Consider the following 19,035-nt stretch of genomic DNA (forward strand, 5'->3'; position numbering starts at 1 on the left):
GTCTGTTGATATTTCCCCTCCAGACTCCTTCAAGCTGCCCCTCAGTGTGACAGAAGTACCAAGTGAAAAATGTGAGAGGATTATTGTCCTCCAAAGCAGCAGACACTGCTGAGAGAAAGCAGTCAGGGCTGAGGCAGTACCACTGTCCCCACTGAGCCCAGGACTGCCAGGACAGAAGACCCCAAGCCTTGTGAGGTGCAGCTAACCTTCGAAGACTCAGCCATCCCCCTCTGCAGTGACACGGCACCTGACAGGGATGTGTATGGCCACAGCTTTCCATCACATCCTCCTGAGTGCTCTGCCTTTGCTCAAGCTGTTGTTCTGGACAAAGGATTAAGAAATAAAACTGTGATATATGTATTCCAAATAAGAACAGACTCAAAAAAACTGCTAATCAGCCCAAACCAGTATAAGATGTGTGCAAACCTATGTGGAAAAACAGTATGGTTGCAACCAAAATCTGCCCAGCTGAACGTTTTTTCAGGTGACAAGAATAATACAAAGAGAACATGCCAAAGAGGCACAAGGTGGGGATGACCATGCTGTGTGTGTGCACAGCAAGACTCCATAGGAACTGAGCGCTCTCGAAGCCTTGGCTCTGAGGATGCTCCTTGATTTTTGACTTTGTGCAGCTTGTGACTAAATGCTGGCATTAATGCAATATGCAGCTTACAGTGTTTTACTCATCCTGCAATGATCCTTACAAATTAGCCAATTGGATCTCCATTACTTGAAAAATTATAACAACATTGTGTTGCATGGATGTTCACCGGGAGCAGGGAGTCCAGCAATCCTGCCCAGAGATCTGACCACCTCTGCTCCCAGATGCCACCTGTGCAGAGAAAAATTTCCTTTCTACATCTTCTCCCCAGCACGCTAGTTTTTTAGCCTGCACCCGTACTTTATTGCTTGCACATTGAGGCATCTTCATCCTGGTTCCTCATGGGCTGTGGACTTTTGCTGGAAATTGTGCTTTGGACGGTGACACAAAACAGCTCCCACCAGGTGTTCACTAGCCTCGCCGCTTCGGGGGCTGTAGGAAGAGACAAGGAACAGAGCAGCTTCCGCGGCGCCCTGGTATCAGATTATCCCTGCCGCTCCCTTCGCCCGGAGCGATGCCAGCCCCGCTCGCAGGGCCGGGCCCGCAATAACCAAACCAGGATCGGCCTGAGGCTGCGGCAGCCCCCGCCCGCAGCGCTCTGCCCTCACTGCCCGAGGGCAGCGGCTCCCCCGCCTCCCCGGGCTCTGCCTTGTGTCAGGGGATCGCTCTGGGGACCTCTCCGGGAGAGCGTGAGGGAGCACGGCCGCCCTGGCCGCGTTCCCAGCCCCATTTCCAGCGCTGGCCCTACGAGCGCACCGCGTGTGTCCGCCCGCTCCCAGAGCCCGCCGGGGCCGGCGGGGCGCTGGTCCCTATCGCTATCCCTGTCCCTATCCCAGTCTCTGTCCCTGTCCCTTTCCAGGCTCCCCCGGCCGGGCGGAGCGGTGAGAGGGGCGCGGCGGGGCTGGGCCGCGAGCACCGGAGAGGCCGGCGGGAGGAGGCGGCAGCAGCTCCCGCTCCCTCATTTTCTTCTTCCTGCCATCGGGCGGGAGTAGGAGGGGAGCCTTTCTGCCCCGTTCCCCCGTGGCCAAAAGAATAATTAATTTAGTTGTTGATTGTACTTTTTTTTTTTTCACCTTCGGCCGTTAATTTGTTGCGTTGAAGCTCTTTAGTCTGGGTCCTTAGAAGATGTGGAGTCGAGGTTTCGGGAGTTTGTTCTTAGTCTCTGTCCCTGTCCCTTTCCAGGCTCCCGCCCCGCCTTCCCGCTCCTCCCCAGGCCCAACCATAGAGTGGAGGCCTCCGAGGCGGAGCGAGGGGCGGCGGAACCATCGAGCTGCGGCCGCCGCTTCCGGAGCGCGGCCCCGCGCCGCCACTCGGTGCCGGTGCAAGATGGCGGCGGGGCGGCGGGGCTGAGCGCGGCCGCGGCGGGCGGGGGGAGCCGGAGCCGGAGCCGGGCCCGGCCGGGCGGAGCGGTGAGAGGGGCGCGGCGGGGCTGGGCCGCGAGCACCGGAGAGGCCGGCGGGAGGAGGCGGCAGCAGCTCCCGCTCCCTCATTTTCTTCTTCCTGCCATCGGGCGGGAGTAGGAGGGGAGCTTTTCTGCCCCGTTCCCCCGTGGCCAAAAGAATAATTAATTTAGTTGTTGATTGTATTTTTTTTTTTTCACCTTCGGCCGTTAATTTGTTGCGTTGAAGCTCTTTAGTCTGGGTCCTTAGAAGATGTGGAGTCGAGGTTTCGGGAGTTTGTTCTTTTTCCTTTTAGCCTTTAAATAGTAGAAAGATGGGTGATAAGGTGTCTAAATGTAACTCCTGCCTGTGTTTGGTGAGCTTCCCACCTAAGGAAGCGATAGCGTCTTGCAAAAGGAAAAAAACCCACCCCAGTGTTTTTGCAGAAGGTGGTTTTGGAGGGGGAGAGAGAGAAGAAACATCCCTGGCTGTAGTTTGGTCACTTAAATAGTCATCTGCAAGCTGAAGAAATCTCTAAAGGCAGGAAATAATTTTTTGCAGAATAATCCTACTCTTGCTGATGCAGTGGGGGCTGGGGAGAGATATCGGGGCTGGAAGTCTGAGGAAGGGAGGAGATCTGTGGAGAAACATTTGAAACAGAAAGGTGAAAACTGGAGAGCACTTACAAGAGTGAATGAGAAGCTAAACTCTGATATGCTCTTAGAAGAATAAAATATGTGTTTCTCCCTGCCCTGCACCCCTCCATAGTGTGAGCACAAAGCTCCTTGGTTTGAGTTGTAATGTGAATACTAACAAACTCATCAGTTAGGTTAAAATTATAACCTGCTAAAGGAGTAGGAAGTAGGTATTTAGTTAAATAGTGGTACTTTCTTGGGGTAGGGCAGTTTTGATACAGATGCTGAGCTCATGGTCAGGTTTGAGGACCTTAAAGGTATTTGTGCTCTTTGTAACTTGCTGATAGAAAGAAGAGAATGAAGCATCCTCAAGCTACCAGTGTGTAGGACCTGAAACCATGCCCTCTTTTCCAGGTCCCTCCCTCTTTTTTAAGTTTCGTTTTTTGAGGCGGAAGAAAAAAGATCAAAATGGGGCGGAGATCTACATCATCCACCAAGAGTGGGAAGTTTATGAATCCCACGGACCAGGCCCGTAAGTATCCACGAGAGCTGAGCAGGGGGAATGGGGAGTGCCTGGAGGAGCCAATAAAAAGCTTTCCCTGAGCACAGAATCCTCACTTGTGGATCAGAACTGAGTTTCTCTAACTTGAAAAATATTATCTCAGTTTTGTCTGGGAAGGCTGCTTGCTGTCATGCTCTTGCTTCTTGTAGGTATTAACCTCTTGGTTTTCCACTGGTTATCAGTGGTGGAAGGCCTTTGTACTTAGCTGTTGGATAAGCTGCAGGCTGCTGCCTGGGACAGAGGTAATCTGTCCCAGGCAGGAATGTGAGGAACATGTCAAATTTTGCAGATGCTCTGGTTAGATGGGGGAGTTATCTTACTGGGTTTTTTTCTACTTTTGGTAGCATGCCAGGTGTTATCAGTGCTCTGTGAATAAAGACAATCCGGACTCCCACAGTGGATATGCTTTATTTCAGAAGCATTCTCAAAGCCTATATATTTTTAAAATGTGTTGTTCAGCTTCTGTGCAGCAATCTTTTCATGATTGCATGACTTTGGTTGCCTATTGTTCTTTTTGGTATGGAAAAAGCCTTGCTTCTGGAGACATGAAGACTGCAGTATCTTTTTCTTTCCCACATAAAAGAGAAGAAATGGAAATCAATTTCATGCTATGTTTCTCTTTCACTGAAAAGCTGAGTTGCAGTAAGTCTTTGTAAAATGAGTGAGCTGTTGAGAAACAGCAATAGTCTTGGTGAAGGAAAGGTTCTTCATTAATTTGATTTTGTCTTTCAAGTTCTTATTTTCTTTTTCCCTTCTAGGGAAGGAAGCTCGGAAAAGGGAACTAAAGAAGGTAACTAAAGAGATAGGGAACATGTGGTTGGCATTTCCTATACTATGTATCATGTGTGTGATTGTAAAGCACCATTAATAGATTGTGGATATTTTGGTTGGCATCCTAAGACTGACTTTGGAAATACTATCCAAACACGTAATTCCAAAAACCATAGAAGTCTTGTTTGGAGTAAACATATCCACAGCTGTTCTTTAACTTGTAATTATTTTTGAAACGTTGCTGGAAGTACTTAGTAATTAAAAACCCCCAAAATGACAAAGCAAAGAAGCAAGCAACAAACCAAATAAAAAGAAAATCCAAACAAATAAAGCATCCAAGAGTCAGAGGCTTCTTAGTGTGTTCTAATGTATTTTGTCAGTTGGTTATTGTGTTGATTGCATGTGTCTTGGAGTGAAGAAATGATCGTAGCATTTGCAATTACCAAGATAGTGGAATTAAAATTACCAGAACTTTTAACTACATTTGCTGCTGATTTGTGCCATGGTGAATGTTTTCAGGGCATTCTGAGGTGTGATTTTCTTTTTCTTCAGCCTGGCAATACTGAGAAAGGGGTAACAGATATTTTGTGTCTTTCTACTCTGAAACTTTTCTGTCTGCTTGGTCTCTGATTTTAGAACAAAAAGCAACGGATGATGGTCCGAGCAGCTGTACTGAAGATGAAAGATCCAAAGCAGATTATCCGGGACATGGAAAAGTTGGATGAGATGGGTGAGTGAGAGGTACCAGGTGTTGGACTTAGACCCTGGTTTATACAGATGCACAGTGTAGTTTTAACTGCCAGTGGGGGAGACTGAAATAGAGTAATCTTTTTTCCTTTCCTGATAGAAGGGGAGATTCTGTGAACATCTGGGGATTGATTATGATTTGAAATGTTGTGGTGCCATCAAAGAGGATGTTTTCCCCAGAAGATGATTAATAAGAAAAACAATTAGTGTGTGTGAGTGCTGCTAATGTAGAATTCAAGGAGGGGATTATTGTTATAAGGCTGCAGACTTCCTGAAGGCAGGGATTGGAACTTGCTTAGAAATAGTTTCGTTCATCACAGTTGTGCAGTAGAGTAATTTGCAAATTTTTTTGTCTTTTTTTTTGCTGTCTTGCATCAGAATTTAACCCGGTACAGCAGCCACAACTTAATGAAAAAGTGCTGAAGGACAAACGCAAGAAGCTCCGTGAGACTTTTGAACGTATCTTGCGGCTCTACGAGAAGGAAAATCCTGACATCTACAAAGAGCTGCGCAAGCTGGAAGTGGAGTACGAGCAGAAGAGAGCACAACTCAGCCAGTATTTTGATGCTGTCAAGGTAATGCTTACTGTATCTGAGTGTTGTAACTGTGGCAGTGTATTCTCTCTGCTCTTTAGGTGTGACTGGTACAGAGGAAGGGAGGTTTATGTGAGTTCAGCATCATGTGGCCCATATGAAATATTAATTTGCATGGTACCTCAGAGGATTTCAGTGAGGACAGTGTGGTGGTTGTCGGGTTACTGTTTGTCTCTGATATGCTGACCTCATTCGGAATGAAAGGAGGAAAGGGAAATTTCTCTTGTAAATCAACAATATCAGCCTTTCATTTTCTGTGTTAAAGAGAGAGAGTGGCTGTGAGTGTGCAATTGATATTTCGGTGCATTTCTGCTAAATATCGTGCTGGAAATAATGAGAATCCTTTGGCATTTCTTTAAAGGTCTTTCTCTAATATTCCTTCCTACCGTGCTGGAAAACATAGACAAGTGCAAGGATCTGCAAGACTTCATTTTTTTCCTTTCCTTTGAAACATGCAGCAGTCTGTGACTTGAATACTTGAAAAACACAAAAGCACAGCCATACTTGTCTGCAGCCTCTTCATTTTGTAGACTGAAGGTCTAAAAGAAGGTGAAAACCTGACTGAGTTTTGATTGAAATACTAAAGCTTTTCATGGGTGCATTGCAAGTGCTTTGGTTTGCATTGAAAGCTTTTAGTGTTAACACTTCCTCAGATTTCTTTCATGGACTGCTGCAAGATAACACACCCTAAGAACAGGCATATTTGACAAGTGGTGCCAGAATCCATATATTCTGTACTTTAAAAGTAGAAAGTTTGTGCAGTAGCTTCTGTGGAAGTAATCTATTCTCTTTTTCTTTTTTTCCTCCTCCTTTCCAGAATGCTCAGCATGTTGAAGTGGAAAGTATCCCCTTACCAGATATGCCTCATGCTCCCTCCAACATCCTCATACAGGACATTCCCCTTCCAGGGGCTCAACCACCTTCCATCCTCAAGAAGACATCAGCCTATGGGTAAGTGGAATAAGAAAGTTACAGGGGAAGTAAAACGGAAGCACTCATATTATGGGGCAGGAGCTAGGGGTAGAAGCAGAGGTGTATTGACTCACAGAAGTCAGGAATTCTGTGCAAGTGAATTGTGCTTTCTTTTAACCAAAGCTCTTAATCTTTCCCCACTATCACAGCTTTTTGTTTGAATTTCTTTCAGCAATACATTATGCCTTCTAGTTTTTGTCTTTTTCATATCAGGAAAACTTAGAGCCCTACTGTTATGAACATAAATGCCCCTTAAATTTCCCTATGTGTGTTCTTTTGTCCTGCTGCCATATTCAGTGTATATGAATAGTTCATATAAACTCCTAGTTTGCTTGTTTTTAGTTTGGTTTCTTTTTTTTTTCATTCTAGTGCTAGTTTATTTCTTTCTGAATAGCCTTCTGTTTTCACCAATTGTGATTATTTCAGTCTTCTTCTGTGGTAGGATTCAATATCTGATTTTTTCAGTATTGTCTTCAGTTGCTTTCTGAGGAGGTTTTGTCTCATGATCTTCAGTCATGTCGTTGTTTGATGTTGTAAACTCCTTGTGTCAAACCTGTACTTTTTAAATGTTCACGTTTCTTTTTAGAAGTCTGCATAAGCAGTGGTGAGAGAAGGCTAAATAATTCTTCTAAAGGCATGTTTGCTTTAATTGTGTTCCTACATTTCTCATTACCTTTCTCATTTCCAGACCACCAGTTCGGTCCATTTCTGTGCTTCCTCCTCCGGGGCTTGGTGTTCCACGCTTACCTCCAGGCAGGAAGCCCCCTGGCCCTCCACCAGGGCCACCCCCTCCTCAGGTCCTACAGATGTATGGCCGTAAGGTGGGCTTCAACTTGGACGTGGCTCCTCGAAGGCGAGAGGAGGAGATTTCTTACAGTTCTGAAGCAGGTAAGGATTTCCCCATTCCTCTCTGCGGTTTTCCTTGACCTCTGTGCTGCTGTGCATGTACTGCTGTGAATGCAGTGTGCACCAGACAAAATGTTCTCTGGGCAATATGAATGTTAGCACCATTTGAAGGACTCTCCCTCAGTGATTGCTTCTCTGAGGTAATTCAGATATATTCATAATAGCTGCAATTTTGCTACCAGCTGTATTTTTAAATGTTGAAACTTTTAACTACATGTCTCGGATACTTTTTTTGGTTAGGTTTCACAGATTAGATTTTTTTGGATGAGCCCTTACCAGTGCTGAAACATTGTTCATATTATCCCTTAAAAACACCCAGTCACTTTCAGAGAAATTGTCTATTTAAAAAACCCATAAAATGAACACTCCCAAACCAAAACTACAACAAAACCCACAATCAGCCGTGAATGTGCATTTGCTAGGAGGACATAGGTCCTGTTTTTCATACAGTTGCTGTATCATCCCTAGAAGCTTTTTTGACTAGATGAATTAGCTTTATTTCATGCCAGAAAACATCAAAATATTTCAGTGGTGGGCAATTGCTGAATAGAAGTTGATGAATCAATTGCAGTAGCAGTTGCCTTCACTTTTTTGCTGTGCAAATTAATAAGCAGGTTAATATGAAATCTTACAGATTTTCCAAAATATCCTTTAAAAATATGTGCTAAAAAGTAAAGGGATGCCAATTTGTCCAAGCTTTTGCTAAGGGGAATGTTGTGACTGTAAACATACACTGGTGTGAAAGAATAATTTGTATTTGGAGTTCATGCATTTCCTAATACTTTGCTTTCTGCAGGACAGCGAGGCCATGATGATGACATGTCCAGCACTAGTGAAGATGAAGGTTATCCTGAGGATATGGATCAAGATAAGCACGATGAGAGCAGCGATGACAGTGACAGCGATAGGTCAGATGCAGACAGTGAAGGAGAGGACTTCCTGCATCGTGATAATGACAAGGAGAGGGAAGGTGGTGAAGAAAAGAAATCAGGTATGAAGGGGAAATGAGAGACTGGAGGTTGATTTTTCAAAAGAAAAACACTACTTGATAGAGCTGAGGGTGTGTGTGTAATTTATTTAGTCAACTAACAATGTTCTAACTCACTTAAATTCCAGCTAAAGGATATTTATTAATAAATGGGTCAGAAGGAGGTTATCTAGAAGTGAAGCAACTTTCAGATAAACCTGTTTTCTTAAAAGTTGTGTTAGCTTATAGCTCACAAGCCATTTTTCACCTGAATCATTGCATTGGTAAGATACCCTACAAAATTAAACCTCAATGTAAAATATGCTCACTTGCCTGGGGGAGGCCAGTTGGTAGAGAATACTGGGTTAGCAAAACTTGAAACAATCAGAAACACCAGTGCTAACTTATCTAAGGAGCATCATTACATTAGATTGATAAGCTATCCATACCAGGTATTGACATAACTGTCTGAGTTTTCTTATTTTCTTCCCACCTCCTGTCCCCCTTACCTGTACCCTCCTTTCCCCAGGTCACAGTGTCAGGTTTGCAGACATGCCTGGGAAGTCACGAAAAAAGAAAAAGAACATGAAAGAACTGACTCCACTCCAGGCCATGATGTTACGAATGGCAGGTGAGTGAGGTGGATATAATATGTAATGAGATGCCATCACGCTTCCAGTTAAGGTTTCTGTGGGCAGCTTACTTTGCACAAGTTTTATTTCATAGAGTAAATATTTTACTGTCATAATGTAGGCTCTGCTGAGAGTGTCAGCTCTTGTTAGGTATTTGAGTTTTAGTTTGGTTTTTGCTCTTTTTTTCTTTTGTTTGTTTGGGTTTTTTTATGTTTTGTAGGTGGTTTTTTTTTAAATTTATATTTAAGTAATGTGTGTGATTTGCATAGCTGAGTTGAAGCTAAGAGTAGCAATTTACTGTTTTTTTATTCAAAACCTTTTCTTGCTTAACTTAAACAATTGAAAAATTGTTCAAATGAAATACAAATCTTTTGGTGAAAGGGTAACATTGTCTATGTGCTCAGCATGTAACCTGTAAGGATTTGTACTCCCTAAAAATGCCCTTCTGCTGAGATAAGTTAACCAATGGAACAAACTTTGTTTGTTTTAAAAAGTATCTTTCCAGTATCTTTCAAAGGTGCAGGAGTTTCTTGAACATAGGGATTTCATTTATTGTGGCATTGTGTCCCCAACCCCCTGCTACCTTGCCTCCCCACAAACTCCTTTAAGGCAGAGATTCAATAGCAGAAGTTTGGGCTGGTAGTACAAGTTTCAGGTCCCAGAGGAGCACACAGCTCTTGTTGTCAGAGCTCTCTCTAGAGCAGTAATGATTTTTCTTTTATTTTTATTTGTTTTCATTTTATGTTTAACAGTAAAAAGTGGTCAGATTTCTTCCCTTTGAAGAAAGGTTTATCTTTCTCTTGCTTCTTTTCATTTAATTCTTTGTACTCAGTTTTCTCTGACGTTCACAAAGATGTTACACTTAGACAGATTTTATAAGGGTATCATCTCCATATCCAGGCCAGGAAATTCCAGAAGAAGGGAGAGAAGTGGAGGAATATTCAGAAGAAGAGGAGGAGGAGGAAGAGGACTCAGAGTCTGAAGAGACATCACAGCAACAGCAGCAGCAGCAGCTCAGTGAGGAGGCACTTGCAGAGTCCGGGTCATCTACTGCGACTTCCCAGGCGCAGCAGCAGCAGCAGAGTGCACAGGCGGTGCCGCCAGCTCAGATACAGGCACCTCCCATGCCTGGGCCTCCTCCCCTGGGGCCACCTCCAGCCCCTCCCCTGAGACCCCCAGGCCCACCCACCGGCCTTCCTCCTGGCCCTCCTCCAGGTGAGTTCTTGGTTTACCCTGCTTTGAGGGATGCAGGCTCTCAGGCAGCGGTATCAGTGCGGGAGTTTGGAAGCTGCAGGATGTGTTGCAGATGGAGTATATGTACCCACTTACTGAGACCTGTCTGTCATCAGGCTGCATCATTGTGTCTGTACCTGGCTTTTGAGGCTTCAGGCTCCTGTAGCTGTAGCCTTCCTGGTGATTTTCTTTGTTAGAGCTAACACTTGCAGACAGCAGCAGAGCCAGTGTATGAAGCAGAGTAAAAGAGCAAAGGTAGTTATTTTTAGGTCAGAAGAAAAATCAAATGCCACAGAAAAAAGTTCTTAGCTGTTTAAATTCTGACAAACAGCTATGAAGCTGTTACCAGTTACAACCTAATTAAATGGGGAGGCACTCTTTTTCCATTATAGACTTTACTTTCATAAAGATGCTTTAACTGTGTAGCTGCTGCCTCTGCTTGAGAGTTTTAGAAAGTCTATTTAATCTGGCAGCTGGGTAATACAGCTTTCATTCATAGGCTGAAGATCTGTATCCTTAGCTGATGAGATAGTTGGCTGGGATATGTTTTTAACTGAATTAAATATCTTGTTTGTTATATGAATGCTTTCAGGAGCTCCTCCGTTCCTGAGACCTCCGGGCTTACCAGGGTTGCGTGGGCCTTTGCCTCGACTGCTGCCTCCTGGTCCTCCCCCGGGGCGACCACCTGGTCCTCCCCCAGGCCCCCCACCAGGCCTGCCCCCAGGTCCTCCTCCACGTGGTCCTCCTCCTCGCCTGCCCCCTCCTGCCCCTCCAGGTAAGGGGCTCTGTTTGTTTCAGTGCCAACTCCCTTCTTGCTTTCTTTTCTCAGTCTTGGCTGTGGTGGTCAACCCAGTGAGGTATAATTGGCTGCCAGTTTGCCTTTGTTCCTTTCTGTGGTGTATTGTGCCATGTGCTATTACATTGTTCTGTGCAATAACAAGGAAATGCTGTGCATGGTTTGGTAGCAAGAAATCTGCCCTGAAAAAAGGGAATTTCAGAGTTTAAACTGGAGTCTTTCTGAAGAGCCTCTGGGTGCTGTAATGGTGCTCCACTAAATGAGTTGGAGATCTGAACGTTTATTTTTTGTGCCTGGGTCAGACATTTCTGATGACTGAAATTCCAGTGGGATGGATTGTCAAGAAAATTTATTCTCAGATTATAACTTTAAATTTAATAGGGAGCAATAAACAAGCTCCTGTGGCTTTCGGAGCCCGAAGAGCAGCATTTTCAACGCGACATTTAGTGCAGATTTGAAAACCTTTTTTTTTTGAAGCCAGCACTGCTGCATCTTGTTGGGGGTCGCTTTGTTTTGCTTTTTGTTCTTGACGTTCTGAGCCTGTGCACTTTTTTCTCAAATATTTTGAAATTCCCAGATGTGGAGAGAGCTCACTCTTTCTTTTCTTCTTACAGGCATCCCTCCTCCTCGCCCAGGCATGTTACGGCCACCTCTGGTGCCTCCCTTAGGACCTGCCCCACCTGGGCTCTTCCCACCAGCTCCCATTCCAAACCCTGGGGTACTGAGTGCCCCCGCCAGCCTGATTCAGCGGCCCAAGGCGGATGACACCAGCGCGGCCACCATCGAGAAGAAAGCCACGGCCACCATCAGTGCCAAGCCGCAGATCACCAACCCCAAGGCGGAGATCACGCGCTTCGTGCCCACGGCCCTGCGCGTGCGCCGCGAGAACAAGGGCGCTGCCGCCGCCTCCCAGAGGAAGCAGGAGGATGAGCCCGCCCTCCCGCTAACCAAAGCTGCCCCTAAGGCTGGCTCGACTGCCCCCATCTCTGTACAGACAAAGGATGATGTGTATGAAGCCTTCATGAAAGAAATGGAAGGTCTCCTGTGACCTGTCGTAGTCCTAGTCAGCTTTCCTGCCCCTCTGAACGCGGATCGGATCACTGTGGAGGGAGAAGAAGGGAAAGTCCTCCTGCAAGCAACGAAAGGGCATGTCTGGAAATAGTTCCCTACCCACAGGTTAACTTGCCAGTGTGCTGCGACTGGAGACCGCTGCAGCTGAGGTGTGCCTGGGGACCTCCTTTCAGAGCCACTTGGTGAAAGGAAATCGCAGTAGAGAAGGCGATGCTGCTCCCCTCAAGTCCTCCCCCTTCCTTAGAGGGAGATAATGATACTCTGGGGATGGGGGTGACTATTCCCTGCCAAAATCCTTACACACCCCGAGTGCTCTGGTGAGGGTAGTGGAACAGGTTTTTAAGGAGCCAGAAAAATGTTAGCAGCATTTCATACACAAATGGTTGTCCAGTTTTTATTTTCTGTACTGGGTTTGGTTTTTTTTTTTTTTTCTTTCTGTAAATATTTTATAATCATGGTTTTTTTAGTTGCAGTGAGGTTGATCAATCATCTTTCTTCCAGGGTAGTCAGGGAGGTAATTTGTTGCATATACTGTACACTGGAGTTTTGCATCCTCTCCCCTTTATGGTCATCTTGATGGATTTTTGTTGGCTGGGGAAACTTCATTTTGTCTTGTGAGAGACAATAAATGTTCAGTGTATCAAAATACCACTTTCTCTGTGATTTGTGAGAAACTAGCAGGCAGGTGGAGAGGGGGAGGGTTCTTCACTTGCCTTGGAAGATGATACAGCATTCAGAACCTCAGAACAGTAGTAACCACATTGTAATAACATATACTCACTTTTTCCCACTAAGCTTCTGCTAGGTTCTTGTTTTTAAGTTCCTAAATTATCCCTTTTAACCTTTATGGGTAGCTATTAAAAACCTAAGCCCTGAAATACTACTAATAATTACGAAACAATTTATTTTATATACTCTGATTGGGAGGTTTGCCTCATATCAGGCCTCAGATACCTACTGGGTGCACCATGGACAGGCTACCTTAAGTGAGAATTAGTAAATTAAAATTAAAAATAATTTTAATATTAAAAGATTGACTGCCATAGTTTTAGTTGTGGCTAATAATTTTAGGATAGCAGACTATCAGATACCTCAAACAATACTTTTAGTTGGTTGTAAGTTTCAGGCTTAGCTGAATGCACCATGTTTTGAGGTTAAATCTGCTTTAAGGAGACAAAGTTAGTAGGTAACCAAACTTACACTTGAAAACTTTGAATCTGTTTTCACAAATTCTGGACACAATCAAAAATGTGTGCACGGCAGTTCTCTATACCGAGAACATGCAAAATCTACATGAGCCCGCCCACCTAATGCATGTTGTGTGATGGAACTTAACACAGTTCTTGAAACACGAAATTCTTTCTTTATTAAGCAACTTCTACCTGATGACATCAGTATTGTTTACTAAAGTTGAGAAGATTCGGCCTGGAGACAGATAATTCAGCTTGAAAAACCAATATGAGTGATTGCAGCAATACTGAAGTAATTTTTCTCTAGAATCAGAGAAAGGTCTTGTATTACGTCTTCCTGCCTAGTTTCTGCACCCATCAGGAGTGCTGGGGTGTAAATGCTCCCACTGAAAGCAAAGCTTCTCTTTTATCATAACAGAAACACATTTTTAAAGTAGCCCTGCAGGTTTAAAGTGCAGGATTATTTCTGAACCGCCAGCCCTGGCACTGAGCGGGTTCCCCGGTTCCGGGCCGGCCGCGCTCCCGCCGCTGGGGCCGGGCGGGGCCGGGAGCGCGCGGCAGCGGGGGCGGCTCCGCGGGCGCGGCCGCCGGCGGCTCCCATTGGTCGAATTTGGATCCGCAGCGCCATTGGTCGGAGCGAGCCGGAGCGCGCCGCAGCCAATCAGAAGGCCAGCGGGGCTCGCGCAGGAGCTATAAGAGCGGCCGCGCGGAGGGCGCGGGCACACGTGACCGCGTCGGTCGGAGCAGCGGGAGCGGCGCAGGAGCCATGTCTGGGCGCGGGAAGCAGGGCGGGAAGGCGCGCGCCAAGGCCAAGTCGCGCTCGTCGCGGGCCGGGCTGCAGTTCCCCGTGGGCCGCGTGCACCGGCTGCTGCGCAAGGGCAACTACGCGGAGCGCGTGGGCGCCGGCGCGCCGGTGTACCTGGCGGCCGTGCTGGAGTACCTGACGGCCGAGATCCTGGAGCTGGCGGGCAACGCGGCCCGCGACAACAAGAAGACGCGCATCATCCCCCGCCACCTGCAGCTCGCCATCCGCAACGACGAGGAGCTCAACAAGCTGCTGGGCAAGGTGACGATCGCGCAGGGCGGCGTGCTGCCCAACATCCAGGCCGTGCTGCTGCCCAAGAAGACCGACAGCCACAAGGCGAAAAGCAAGTGAAACAAATCCGAGGAGCGTTCCCAACCTCAAAGTAACCCAAAGGCTCTTTTCAGAGCCACCCACTTCCTCATAAAAGGAGCTGTACATCCTAGCGAAAAAAACCAAATTAAACACACCTCCCCTCTTTCTCCCCCCCCCAGTCACCTCAAAAAAGCAAAAACAAAAGCTGAAAAACCCAATCTCCCCTTAAACACCCCAAATCCTTTAAAATCTTAGCTCTTGGAAAAAATCCAAAACCAAACCACCCCAAAAGCTTTGTATCTTAACTCTTAAATTAAGATAAACCCTGAAAATTTTAGTAAAATAAATCACTGTGCTGAAGGGGGTTAGAAAGTTTGTTAGGACTGCAGGAAAGAGCCCCCAGCCCCCTCATGCCTCTCCCTTTTCAGCCGGGCCCTGTGTGACGTTCAGGTTATTCTCTGATGTCTTTAAAAACAGCCCTGCCCCCTGTACACAACTTTTAGACCTACAGATACTGTCTGAAGTTTTTTTTTGTTTTGTTTGTGTTTTTTTGTTTGTTTTGTTTTGGTTTTTTTTCATTAAAAGGCATTCTGAGATACTAATCCCTTACATTTCATTAAAAATCTTTGAGCTGCTGAGCCCATTTTCTGCCCCAAATCTGAAGGAGTTTGAGAGTAATTGTTCATTTTCAATTGTTCACACGCACAGGCAATCTGAGGTGAAAAGGACTGTTGCCAGTTTTGATTCTATCTTATACATAGTGATAAATATAAACCATAAATATGTTGAAATGGAAACGGAAAATTTGCTATTATAGGTCAAGAAACATGTGTTAATAATTATAAATTTGAAAGCATGAATTACTTGAATCATAACACTGTCCAGAATTTTAGTATCACCAGCAGTTACAATATCAAGAGGTGAAAAGGGGTTTACAGGCCTTGGTCAAAACAATGGGTTGTAGGCATTAATAAACACATCAGAGAATGTTTATTTTAATGCTTTGTACTGTGAAAAACAACGTGCATTTATTTTTAATGGAGGCTTGTCTCGGACAGGTGCTTTGAGGACTGTCCCCCCTCTTGCTTAGCAGCCACTGGTTCAGTGCAGCAGGTACATCAAGACGTGACATTTTTGGTATTAATCCAAATGGAGGGGTCAGTCACTGGACAGTCAGAAAATGGAATATTTAGGAAGTTGCTGTGAAAGAGGAATCCTCACCCATCACTCGAGCGAGTTTTATTACGCTCAAGCAGTGGGAAAATCAGCGGCAGCAGTGGCTCCTTAAACAATGATGACTCAGATTTTTGCCAATCCAGCTGTATTAAAATAAAATCACTGACAGATCATTAAATGATAGGGCACTGGTTATCATTATTAACAAAAATTGGCCGTGTTAAGTTTTTATGTCACCTAATGTATTAAGAAAGTTAAGTGTTTGTGTAGCAGAGGACGAGGGAACCATGTCTGCATTGTGTACACTGGGCAGCACAGCACAAACTGCTGTGCTGTAAAAAGTCACCTCCTCTGGTGGGACAAAAAACCCTTCAGGGGACTTTAACCTGCTCCTTGCCTTGCTGCATAATGCACTAATTGAATTTCTCTTCATTATTTTGAAAGAGGTAAATGATTCTGGACAAAGGAGGTAATTTCTAATCCATATTCAGTGCTCAGGATGAGCCTGTGTTACTTACTCCTCTTTGAAATCAAATTGTGACTAAAATATCGATTTAAATCCCTCGTTTTCGGTTCAGATTAAGAGAAGACCCTTTAAAGAACATGAATTAATTGCTTTGGAAATCCAGTTCCCCACATCGCGGATTTTATTTAGAAGGAAAAACAAAAGTTTCTGTCTCCCGAGGTCTGTTCAGGTCCAGGACTCAGTGTTTATCGCCTCTTTTTTAGCTCACCCGTTGCCTCTTCGAAAAGAAACTCGGCCGAGGGCAACAAGAGTCTCTCTTCTCCACGCCGCTGCGAACTGGGGGGGTGTCGGTGGCGGAAATTCTGACAAAAACACCCGTTTTCGGCTCCTAAGAAACACAAAATGAGCGGCGCGCAGGGCGCTCTCAGCCGAGCGGCGGGGCGGGCCCTGCAGCGCACCAATCAGCGCGCGGCTCCGCTCTATAAATAGGGGGCGGCCGGCAAGCGCCGGGCCCAGTGCTGTCCCCGCTGCCGCACCATGTCCGAGACCGCGCCCGTAGCCGCTCCCGCCGTCTCCGCGCCCGGCGCCAAGGCCGCCGCCAAGAGCGGCGCTGTCCGGCGGCGGCTGCAGCGCGGCCCCGCTGCCTGCGCCGTCCGCCCCGGCTCACCTCAGTCACCGACCGGCCCCTCTCCTCGGCAGTTTTCTCCTGCGTGACTCGGGGGCGTTGGTGTTTTTAGCCCGAGACCCCGTCGTTGGGAAAATGTTATCCTGCTACCTATACAAACCCGCCTCAGAATTAATCAGCCAAGACAGAAAAAACCTTTTTTATTTTAATGTTGCAGTGCACTGAAAGTAAATGCTTCATGTTTCGAGTAAAAGGCATTTAACCCTTAGGAAACTTAAAAACTATTTCACCTTCCCCCGCGGGACTCTGAATTGGACAAGCTCCTTTCAAATCCCTTTTGAGAAGGAACCGGATTAGAGGTTTTGACCAAGTTTATATACCGCGCATAGACAAGGTAAACTTATCAAAAAAAAATCTGTATGTACATTTAAACTTGCTAGAGCACCACGTGATTGAATAATTAACGCACAAATGTTAAGCTATTTACATACCTCCCCACTAAAACCACTGATTCAGCCCTTTTATTGAAAATGTGGGTGGCTCTTAAAAGAGCCTTTGGGTTAAAAGCGACGGTCCGAGACGCCCTACTTGGAGCTGGTGTACTTGGTGACGGCCTTGGTGCCCTCGGACACGGCGTGCTTGGCCAGCTCGCCGGGCAGCAGCAGGCGCACGGCCGTCTGGATCTCCCGCGACGTGATGGTGGAGCGCTTGTTGTAGTGCGCCAGGCGCGACGCCTCGCCCGCGATGCGCTCGAAGATGTCGTTGACGAAGGAGTTCATGATGCCCATGGCCTTGGACGAGATGCCCGTGTCGGGGTGCACCTGCTTCAGCACCTTGTACACGTAGATCGAGTAGCTCTCCTTGCGGCTCTTCTTGCGCTTCTTGTCGCCCTTCTTCTGCGTCTTGGTGACGGCTTTCTTGGAGCCCTTCTTGGGCGCGGGCGCGGACTTGGCGGGCTCGGGCATGGCTGCAGCGCGGCGCGGGCTCGCTCACAGCGCAGTGCCGGGTAATGCGATTACCGCCCTATTTATAGGGCCCTTATGCAAATCCCTGGTATCAGAAGGCAGCGCTGCAATTGGACAGCTGGCGCATGACGTCACTCGCAGAACGGAGTGCTCTGCTATTGGTGCTGTTCAAACACCACGCTGGGATTGGCCGGTGATGCGAATGCTGCCAGCCAATCAGAACGAGCCCTTTCAATCCCAGCCTTGGCTGTCCGAGCTCCGCCTCTCCCGGCTCGGGGTCAGGGCAGCAGCGAAACCCAGTTAAGAGCATTTCTGAGGGAAAAACAAACCCAAACCCAGAAACAAACAACTTGTGAGGTCTTCTGCTACTCTCTTTTTTTTTTCTTTTTATTTTTTTTTTTCCTACAAGAAGGAGCATACCTACATGCTTCATAGAATAGTCTGCTTTTGTAACAGCCACAAGATAAATGTGAAGGGGAAAAAGATGCAACCAGGAAAGATATGGAGACTAGAATGCAAACACTGCTAATAGTGTTTAGAACTAATCCTTTTGGCCCATATAGTGTGGGGTTTTTTAAATCAATTTAAATGAAATGGAAGCTGTGATTTAACTTGTAACATGAAATGATTGGATTTCTTCTCAGATGGAATAAATATTGGAAGTATATGTTTAAATCAAAACCATGATAACCCTAAAAATTAGGTGCGGATTTTATTCTGCAGTTTGAAATTATCGCAAAACAGAAAATCAAGCAGTTTTCTTTTAATATGACGTTATTGGGCAACAGGAAAACATGATGCTATTTACTTTTGGAAACCTTAAGGACTATTCAGAAGTTGGAAACTTGTTTTTCCTTCTAAATAAAATCCACGATGTGGTGAACTAGATTTCCAAAGCAATTAATGAATATTCTTTAAAGGGTCTTCTCTTAATCTGAACTGAAAATGAGGGATTTAAGACTGGGCTTACCTGGTATCAGAGGAGAGAGGTGTCTTGTGTAGGCTCCTGCCACCTATCTGGAACAAGTGAAGAAAGATTTTAGCAGCTGGACTTGCTTCTGCTCTTTTTTCCTTTTCACCATGCTGAGCAGAAGCACAGATCCACAGTGATCTCCGGCCTGTATGCAAAATGTCTGAAGGGAAGCAGTCAAATAAATATTTGGGATACTTTTCCTTCCCAGTGAGAAAGGCTTGCTTGACATTGCTTCTGCTGTTACATTTCTCCTGAACTCAGGAGGAGAAGGCAGTGTGGAAAAGAGCAGCTTAATCTACCCTGGTTATCCCGCTGCTGTGTTTTAATCCTGCCCTCCCTCTGCAGCCCTGCTGCCTCTCATCCAGAACAGGGATATTTGGTGGAGATTTAGATCCATTCCTGAACAAAAATTCATTTTAATGTGGTGTAATTTTCTATGGGGAACACAGAGAAAAGAACCAAGAAGTCCCAGGAAAAGGTAAAGAACAACTTGGCCATCAAGAGGAGACAGCACATAGCAACAGGGAAAATTACAAATTTACTGATGATGAGATACCTGGCTTGTGGTTGGGATTATTTGGGAAAGTTTTTAAAGTGCATGATGAGCCTTAGAATCACATTTGAGAAGCTGGGTTGCAAGGCCGTGGGCAGCTATTGT

At 45.9% G+C, this 19,035-nt stretch overlaps 3 protein-coding genes across 4 annotated transcripts; 2 read left to right on the forward strand and 1 right to left on the reverse strand.

The window, feature by feature from the left end:
* The first annotated feature begins 1,454 nt into the window (after positions 1-1,454).
* WBP11 (WW domain binding protein 11) lies at positions 1,455-12,516 on the forward strand. 2 transcript variants are annotated; one of them, XM_039704073.1, is made up of 12 exons: positions 1,455-1,482; positions 3,030-3,147; positions 3,936-3,967; positions 4,585-4,678; positions 5,074-5,270; positions 6,106-6,239; positions 6,949-7,148; positions 7,963-8,157; positions 8,663-8,764; positions 9,666-9,980; positions 10,591-10,773; positions 11,409-11,842. In XM_039704073.1, the coding sequence occupies exons 2-12, from the start codon at positions 3,084-3,086 to the stop codon at positions 11,840-11,842; spliced, it is 1,950 nt and encodes a 649-aa protein (XP_039560007.1). In that variant the 5' UTR covers positions 1,455-1,482; positions 3,030-3,083. The 2 variants fall into 2 exon arrangements, with proteins under 2 accessions (XP_039560007.1, XP_039560008.1); XM_039704074.1 differs by lacking the exon at positions 1,455-1,482 and adding an exon at positions 1,930-2,010 and having other exon boundaries at positions 11,409-12,516.
* Positions 12,517-13,786: 1,270 nt separating this feature from the next.
* LOC120499823 (histone H2A) lies at positions 13,787-14,336 on the forward strand. Its single transcript, XM_039704018.1, has one exon. It carries the CDS (start codon positions 13,822-13,824, stop codon positions 14,209-14,211), a length of 390 nt encoding a protein of 129 aa, XP_039559952.1. The 5' UTR covers positions 13,787-13,821; the 3' UTR covers positions 14,212-14,336.
* A 2,274-nt stretch (positions 14,337-16,610) lies between these two features.
* Positions 16,611-17,437, reverse strand: LOC120499933 (histone H2B 1/2/3/4/6). The gene has a single exon (XM_039704224.1). The coding sequence runs from the start codon at positions 17,402-17,404 to the stop codon at positions 17,024-17,026; it is 381 nt and encodes a 126-aa protein (XP_039560158.1). The 5' UTR covers positions 17,405-17,437; the 3' UTR covers positions 16,611-17,023.
* Between the last annotated feature and the right edge of the window lie 1,598 nt (positions 17,438-19,035).

Source organism: Passer montanus, unplaced genomic scaffold (assembly GCF_014805655.1).
Source record: "Passer montanus isolate IOZ18808 unplaced genomic scaffold, ASM1480565v1 scaffold17, whole genome shotgun sequence".
In the NCBI taxonomy this organism is placed as follows: Eukaryota; Metazoa; Chordata; class Aves; order Passeriformes; family Passeridae; genus Passer; species Passer montanus.